The following is a 9,046-nucleotide window of genomic DNA, read 5'->3' as shown; positions in this document are numbered from 1 at the left end:
TTTGGCAGACAATATAATAATAAATATTACCCCAGCTGGGTAAGATGGTTTGGGATCATTTCCTTATTAGCTCAGGTGCACAGGTCATACTCAAGACATGGAGAGGGCCTGGCATGAATCATGCTCCCACTGTACCCTCTTCTTTTTTTTTTTTTTTTTTAGATGGAGTCTCACTCTGTCGCCCAGGTTGGAGGGCAGTGGCACGATCTCGGCTCACTGCAACCTCCACCACCTGGGTTCAAGGGAATCTCCTGCCTCAGCCTCCCGAGTAGCTGGGACTACAGGTTCATGCTACCACACCTGGCTAATTTTTTGTATTTTAGAGATGGGGGTTTCACCGTGTTAGCCAGGATGGTCTCGATCTCCTGACCTCGTGATCCACCCGCCTCGGCCTCCCAAAGTGCTGGGATTACAGACGTGAGCCACCGCACCCAGCCACTGTACCCTCTTCTATCTCACTGTAAGCTCTTCCTTTTAGTCTGGGTGCAGGGTACCTGGAGTCACAATAGCCCTAGGCATATAGTGGACCAGGTGAGCCTGGAAAGGCTAAAAACCTCCCTCAATTCTCTTGCTAATGTGGTGTTGGACAACTGCTTGGCCTTACCCTCCATAACTTGGTTCCTTCCTTTCTTAAGCCCTTATTAGCTATCTTTCTTCTTTTAATCTTTAAACCATGCTGCTTTAACCTGCTGGTAAAATATTTGTCTTTCAGACTGCAATAGTTTCATGTCAAGTTAATTGTCATGCAAGACTTCTAGATTACTTATTAGCTGAACAGGGAGATGTTTGTACAGTCACCAAACCTCCTGCTGCACTTGGATAAATACTACTGGGCAAGTAGAGGTTAACACCCAGGCAATTTACTATCAGGAAATTGGTTACACTCTTTTGGTAAAGGAAGTCAACTTAGTGTAGAATGCTGTCAGATCAACCTTACCCTTGTAAGGCTTGTAACTCGGTTCCTCCCTTTCTTAAGCCCTTATTGGCTATCTTTCTTCTTTTAATATTTAAAGTTTTTAATCTTTAAATTTTTAATTTTTAAACCATGCTTGTTTAACCTGCTGGTAAAATTCATGTCTTTCAGACTGTAATGCTTTCATGCCAAGTAAATGGTCTTGCCTTTTACAGCCTGCTTCCAGCCTGTTTCAGAGACCACTAGCCCAGAGCCGTATCAGCCCCTTCAGCAAGGCACAAGAAATTTCTACTCCTCCTGGAAATAGATGTAGAGACTATGTCCATGCTTAGCAGGAGGTAGTTCCAGAAGAGACCTTTGCTCCTTAAGAATAAGGAGAATGAAATCTCTTGGCTGGGAATGAGACAGCTGGCTGGCTTCCTTTTTTGAGGTGGTTTAGTGAAAAAGAACAAAAGCCCCTTACTCAAGCTGTAGCTTATCTGCAGCAGGATAATTAAGGAATCAGAGAGACCGTGGGGTTGAGGAGGACTTATTTAATTATTCAGGTGCACTGACACAGTCAGATTAACATCCAAAGGACTGAGCCCTGAACAAAGAGTTAAGCTACCTTTTAAGCATTTCGTGGGGCCGGGGGAGATCTGTGCAGGGGGAAGCATATCACAGAAGTGAGAAACAAAGACAGTCATTCAATTGAGACATGCATTATATCATTTCTTTTCGAGGAACAGCATGTTTTATGACTTGAGATTATCTGTCTAGTGATCTTGCAGTTGCACAGCTAGAGAAACAGAGTCTTCAAAATGCCTGGGAAAGGGAGAGATAAGGCTCACTAGCCACAGAAAAACAGGCAGTTAATTTTAAAGGACTCCAGCTCTTTCTCTTCCTCAGGGGGAATTGGGTTTTCTTACATACAACTAAGTTTTGCTTACACATTCTTTATTTCTTTTAATTCCTGTTCTATACCTAATCTCCAGTCAGTCAGCATCAGAGGCCCAAGAAGCTATTAACCACAAGTTCCTGCTTTAGGGACTTAGGGACTTCCCCAGGAAGCCACAGGAACAGCTTAAGTTTCAACTTACAGTGGTATTTTCCTTATTTCAATGCTAAAAATCATGCTCAGAGGTAGAGATTTAAAATGCCAATGTTACACGCAATGTATGAAAAAGCATGTTGAACCATTGTGCAGGCGCCAAGAAATCCCTTGTTAACACATGATGACAGGCACATCACGGCATCTGGACCCCTACAAGACAGATCGACTTGCTCCCTGTGGGGAGCAGCCTACCCTTTTCCTTTCATGGTGCTGACCTCCCTTCTGCACAAACTGAAATAAACTTTCTTTTTTTCTCTTTAATACTGTGTCTGGTAATCTCACTTGATTTCTGTCTTAGGAGACTACAACAAGCCAGGGTGATGGTAACATCTCTGTCAAGAGGACATAGGTTTATTTTTCCTGGTTCCTCTCTGCTAAAATCCCTGGAATAATAGACATTCTTAAGAGGACTCTGAAAGATAAAAAGAAGGAAAACTGACAAGGGGCCTTAGAACTCGAGAAACATCTCAGTGGCCCAGCATCTCTCAATTTCTCACCCAATGACAGGAGGTGGTCTAGATCCAGCGTCTCCCCAGCCCCCTATCCAGCAGCAGAAAGCACCCAGGTAGGTGCTTTCCCCACCCTGGTGGATGGCAGAGATGAAGGAAGAGCCCTGCTGGCACCACACAGCCCAGGGAAGTACTCTCCACCCTTTTGTGCCAGTGTCTCCTACTCCTAACCTAGCAGCACCAAGCAGGCCCCGAGAAAATGCTTTTAACCTCCATTGGTGGTACTAACAGGAATTGGGTGTGAGCTCAACCAGCACCAGGCAAATGAAATAGACCAGAATAATAATGCAAGGGCTCTGAAAACTAAATTGTCATTGGAATCACAGCACACAAAAGTAGGCCAGGACCTGCATGCTAACCTAAAAAGAGTGATGGCTAAAATGGAAGAGTTTAATAGGATCCAGGGTCTCCTCTCATAATATCAGAAATGTCCAGGATATAATTTAAAAATCATACATAATATGAACAACCAGAAAAATCACAACTTGAATGAGAAAAGCCAATCAACAATCTAACACTGAGATGAATCAGATTTTGGAATTATCTGACAAAGATCTAAAGTAGCCATCATAAAAATGTTTCACCAAGCAAGTAGAAATTCCTTGCAAAGATGGGAAAGAAAAAAAATCTCACCAAAGAAATGGAAAATATGTTCTTAAGGAAACAAATGAAAATGATAAAACTGAAAAATACAATAACTAAAATAAAAACTCACTGGAAAGGCTCAAGAGCAGAGTAACTATGACAAAGGAAATAAGAAGTGAACTTGAAGATAGAACAATAAAAATTACCCAATCCAAAAAACAGAGAGACAATCAACTTTAAAAAAGAGAAAAAGAAAATGACTAACAAGGGCTCAGAGAACCTGCAGGACAATTATAAAATAGCTAACATTTGTATTATCAGATTAACAGAAGGAGAAAAGAAAGTGGGGCTGAAAAATATTTGAAGAATAATGACCAAACCTTCCCAAATTTGGCAAAAGACATAAACCTACAGATGCAAGAAGCTAAACAGAATAAATCTGAGGGATTCTATGCCAAAACACAGTATAACTAACTTATGAAAACAAAGGCAAACAAACAATGAAACTATCTTGGAAGCAGCTAGAGAGGAATTATAAATTGTCTGTAGGGAACACTGATCAAATGACAAAAAATTTCTTATCAAAAACCATGGAGAAGAAAGCCTGGAGCAATACTCTTCAAGTGCTCAAGTGCTGAAAGAAAATAACTATCTGCTGAGAATCTTTTTTTTTTTTTTTTTTTTTTTTTTTTGAGAGTCTCGCTCTGTCCTCCAGACTGGAGTGCAGTGGTGTGCTCTTGGCTCACTGCAACCTCCACCTCCCAGTGATTCTCCTGCTCTCCTGCCTCAGCCTCCCAAGTAGCTGGGACTACAGACACCCGCCACCATGCCCGGCTAATTTTTGTACTTTTATTAGAGACAGGGTTTCACCATGTTGGCCAGGCTGGTCTGGAACTCCTGACCTTGTGATCTGCCCACCTCAGCCCCCCAAAGTGCTGGGATTACAGGCGTGAGCCACTGTGCCCAGATGAGAATCTTATATCCAGCAAAACTATCTACGGGGTATGAAGAAGAAATAAAAAGCTTTTAGATGAAGGAAGACTACAAGACTTTGTCATCAGCAGAATTATTTTTAGAGAATGACTAAAGGAAGTTCCCCAAACTCCAAACGATTACAGGAAAAGGCTCAGAACTTTAGAAAGGAAGAAGAGCAGAATGGACAAAAATAGTGATAAATATAGCAGATTACCCTTCTCATGAGTTTTTAAAAATCGTAGTTGGTTGAAGAAAAAATTATAGTATTATCTGATGTCTATAGGAAGAGACAATACTTAAAATAGTTATATGTATATACACACACACATATGTATAAGTGGGAGGGTAAAAGGACCTATATGGATGTAAAGTTTCAACACTTCAATCAAAGTGGTAAAATATTCATAAGTTGGATTATAATCAGTTACATATGTATATTGTACTAGAGCAGGTGCTAAGAAAATTCTACAAATTATGTATTCAAAAATAATATAAATCAAAATGGAATGCTAAAAAATGCTCATGTAACTCACAGGAATGCAAGAAAAAATAAGAATGAGAAATGGAACAAATGGAAAATGAATATTAAAATGTTAAACTTAAGTCCAAACATATCAATAACTACTTTAAATGTAAATAGTCTATCTGCTTACATGAAATAAAAGGCCAGAGATTGGTAGAGTGGATTTAAAAAATGATCCAACTGGATACTGTCTCCAAAAAACTTTACTCCAAATATAACAACATGGGTAGGTTGAAAATAAAAGAATAGACAAAGATTAATTTTATTAATTTATATTATTATAAGTATAAATTTTAGGCTGGGCACGGTGGCTCACCCCTGTAATCCCAGCACTTTGGGAGGCCAAGGCAGGTAGATCACTTGAGGTCAGGAGTTCAAGACCAGCATGGTCAACATGGTGAAACCCCGTATCTACTAAAAGTACAAAAATTAGCCAGGCATGGTCACAGGTGCCTATAATCCCAGCTACTTGGGCAGCTGAAGCAGGAGAATTGCGTGAACCTGGCAGGCAGAGGCTGCAGTGAGCCGAGATCATGCCCTTGCACTCCAGCTTGGGCAACAGTGCGAGACTCTGTCTAAAAAAAAATATATATATATATATATATGTATATAAAATTTTAAATATAAATTTTTAAAAGGAAGGAAGTACTATATTAATACGAAAATACTTTCCTTCAGAGCGAAAAACATTGCTAAAAACAAAGGATCATTCTGCCAAGACATTGCAATCCTAAGGTATATGTACCAAACAACAGAGATTCAAGTACATGAAGCAAAAACTGATAGAGCTGAAAGGTGAAATAGACAAGTCCACAAATATAGTTGGAGAATTAAAAACCTCACTCTCACCAAATTGATAGAACTACCAGGGATAAAATATGTGAGAATATCAAAGAACTGAATAACAGCATCAATCAACAGGATCTAATTGATATTTATAGAATGCTCTATTCAACAATAGACAAATCCACAAATACATTTGGGAAATTCAAAGCCTTGCTCTTGTTAGCAACAACAACAACAACAAAGTAGTTCTTTTGTTTCATTGATTTTCTCATGTTCAGTTTTATTAATTTCTGCTCTTTATTGTTTCCTTTCTTCTGCTTTGTGTTTGTTTTGGTCTTTTACTACTTTCTTGTGTAAGAAGAGCTTAGAATATTGGTGTGAGAACTTTCCTCTTTCCTAATGTAAATATTTAATGCCATAAATTTCCCTTTAGCTATGTCCCACGTATTTTGAAATATCTTCTTTTCATTTTCATTTAATTCTATGTATTTTTGATACTTCCTCTTTGGCCCATGGATTATTTAGAAGTGAGTTGCTCAATATCCTTGTGAGTGGAGATTTTCCTGTTTTTCTGTTATTTGTTTCAGGCTGATTCCATTATGATCAGAGAATATCTCCTATAGAATTTCAATTATTATAGGCAGAGAGGAAGTGTGAATGTCAAATGTTACAGGGAAGGGACTAGAGGCAAGTGGCAAATAATGAGTCATTGGAGAGTTTAGCAAAACGTTCAGTGCCTATGGAAGTTGGATTGTGGGATCCAGAGCGTAAAGGAATTAAGTTAGAAATTGCCCACAAGCCTGAAATTTAGCTGGAGAGAGTAAATTCTCCCCCACTGTGCTCCGGTCTATAAAGCCAAGACTAGTCAGAGGAGCCCAGGGGTCTGGGATGGTGTAGCCAGTGCACATGCTGCAGGGAGACAGAGGCAGATAAGCAGGGAGAGGCCGAAAGGCTCAGATACACAAATATCCTTGTTTGGGCTTAGAGCAAGGCTACCAGTGGAGGGATGGATGCAATTTCTCTGACCATAAGGAAGTGTCCCCAGAGTTTATTTCCCGGGTCACCAAAGGGTTTCCTGAGAATTGATATAATACAGGGTAAAGCACAGGGGTGTGTACCCACACACACACGCACACACACACATACCACTTGGGCCTTAAAAGGAGTGAGAAAGAAGACCCAAGGGGACTGTCACATACAGAGTATTAATTTGTGAGATCTCCCACCACAACCACCCCATTTCTGGGGACTCTGGCTATGGAGAGTGATGATGAATTTTGAAAGCAGGAAGCTTCTTTCTGTGATCAACCAGGGGAAACCCCAAGGCTTAGAGAGAATTGAGGGCCAGAAACACCCATGAAACTCACCCTGATTCTTTCCCTTCACCTCCCATTTGTCTCTGAGTGCCTCAAACTACAAGAGGGGTATCGCACACAGAGGATTTTATTTTCTTTTTTCTTTTTCTCCCCAGGCCAGAGTGCAGTGGCATGATCACGGCTCGCTGCAGCCTCAGATTCCTAGGATCAAGCAATCCTCCCACCTTAGCCTCCTGAATGGTGGAGACTACAGGTGCACACCACCACACTCAGTTTATTTTTGTATTTTTTGTAGAGAAAGGGTCTCACTATGTTGCCCAGGTTGGTCTTGACCTTGTGGCCTCAAGTGATCCTCCTGCCTCAGCCTCCCAAGTAGCTGGGACTACAAGCATGCACTACCGTGCCTGGCTAATTTTTGTATTTTTTTGTAGATACAGGGTCTCACTATGTTGGTCTTGAACCAGGCTGGTCTCCTCGTGGCCTTAAGTAATCCTCCTGCCTCAGCCTCCCAAAATGCTGGAATTATAAGCTGAGCCACTGCGCCTGGCCTCACACAGAGAATTTTCGCATCTTGGTTTGTAATTGCTGTTTCCTCCTAGGAATCCCGACGTCTCCTCCTCCCAGTCCTTCTCTCTCTCAGGGACCCAGCAGCCCCTTCCACCAACTTTTAGATCCCTCAGGGACCCAGGCATCCTTTTCCCAAAGCTTCCACTTCCTGTGGGTCCCCTGCCCCTGCTTGTTTCTTGTTATCTCTGGCTTTTAGCCAGTCTTCTATTTACTCACTTCATTTTCCTGGTTGACTTTATGTCCCAGTCAACTCTGAGCCTTTATCCTTCCCTCCAGGAACGTTTCTTGGGTGGGCGTGAGGATTGATTGGAGCTCCAGGGAGAGAGAAGCCCCCGCATCTGCTCTGGCCTCCCAGAGGCCCAGGCTCCTGTGATAAGAGAGGAGGAGCCCTAGGGGCAGCAGCTGCTAGGGTGTTGGTCCAAGAGAGCACCCAGGCTTTGCAGCTGCTGGTCCCAGGGGAGACTCCCCCAGCAAACAATGAGATCCCAGGTCAGGGAGAAGGCAGGCAGGGCATGGGTCAGGCCAGCTCCTCAGAGGAGCTGACTCCAGCTGAGAAAGCCCAACTTTCAGCTCATTCTTCTGCTCCTTGTGTGCAACCTAGACCTCCACCTCCCATCTCAGGCAAATTCTGGGGTGGTGGAGAGGCACAGAGTCCCCTAAACCTGTTCAGCTAGCCCCTGCTAAGAGCAAACCCTCTCTACACACAAAAAAAACCTCCAAAACCAACAGGTCCTGGCTCTTCCTCAGTCCCCACAGGCTGGGGAGTCCCTGGCCACCTATATCCTGTTTCCAGCGCCACTGAGGGGCAGGTGTCTGGGATCAGAAGTAGAATCTGGGTGTCTGTGTGGAACCAGGAAACAGAGGCCATTGTCCCTTCTTCACACACCGCCTCAGTCCCAGTGCCCACCTGCATCCTGGCCTGCGCCCACACCAGAAGAGGCTGCCCCCCAGCTCTACAGTCCTTGAGAATTTTTTTACATCTCTGGGACGTAAAGATGCCCAGAGAGGCTGGTTTTGGTGTTCCCGTTTTGCAGATGAGAAACCGCAGAGGCCCCGCTGGGCTGCAGTGGAGGTCTTGTGTCCCACTCCATAGCCTCAGACTCCTGCCCATCGCAGACACCTGCCCCTAGTGGTGTCTGGAAGCAGGATGTGGGTGGCTAGGAACTCCCCAGCCTGTGGGGACTGAGGAGGAACCAGGACCCGGATATGGGTCCCTCGTTGTTCCTGGCAGGAGCCAAAGGAAGGAATCTAGCCACTAAACCAGCAAATATGACCACATGCCACCTCCTGCCCTCGCTGCCCACACCCCCACTCCACCCCACCTCCACCCAGGGACCCAGGCGCTCAGCTGCCTGCTCCCCAGCTGTCTCCCTCAGGGACCCCACCCTTCCAGGACCAAACTTTCCAGAAGGCTTCCAGGGAGTGGCCACCAGCTGTCCTCACTCCCTTCTTGGAACCCAGGCATCCAGAATCACCGTCCCTCCTTCCCAGGCCTTCACAGTTTCCCGTTTCATCTGGCCCTGAGGATGGCAGCCTCCTCCAGGAAGTTGGCATCATCTGCCTGGCACGTGGCCCAGGGTGTGGCCCAGAAACTCCACTATATAGCCCTGCCACAGGGCTGGCCCTGCAGCCCCAGGGACCTGCAGGTGAGAAGGGCTGGGGTCCCCTTTGGAAGTGGGACGGCAGGTCCCCTACTCTTGCCCCTGGCTGTAGGCCTCCTCATCCTACCCCTAGACCCACAAGACAGCCAACTCTCCACCCCCTCCCTGGCTTCTGCCC

The 9,046-nt window shown here is 44.2% G+C and overlaps 1 protein-coding gene across 1 annotated transcript in view; it reads left to right on the top strand.

The window, feature by feature from the left end:
- Positions 1 to 2,506: 2,506 nt before the first annotated feature.
- Positions 2,507 to 9,046, top strand: part of FCGBP (Fc gamma binding protein) — a 115,652-nt gene continuing 109,112 nt past the window's right edge. Inside the window, exons 1-3 of the mRNA XM_063657391.1 lie at positions 2,507 to 2,571; positions 7,623 to 7,756; positions 8,644 to 8,913. Coding sequence (XP_063513461.1) covers positions 2,507 to 2,571; positions 7,623 to 7,756; positions 8,644 to 8,913 — 469 coding nt within the window. The remainder of the gene's footprint in view (positions 2,572 to 7,622; positions 7,757 to 8,643; positions 8,914 to 9,046) is intronic.

The sequence above is a fragment of the Pongo pygmaeus genome, chromosome 20 (assembly GCF_028885625.2).
Source record: "Pongo pygmaeus isolate AG05252 chromosome 20, NHGRI_mPonPyg2-v2.0_pri, whole genome shotgun sequence".
Classification (NCBI taxonomy): Eukaryota; Metazoa; Chordata; class Mammalia; order Primates; family Hominidae; genus Pongo; species Pongo pygmaeus.
This window is presented reverse-complemented; position numbering and strand designations above follow the sequence as displayed.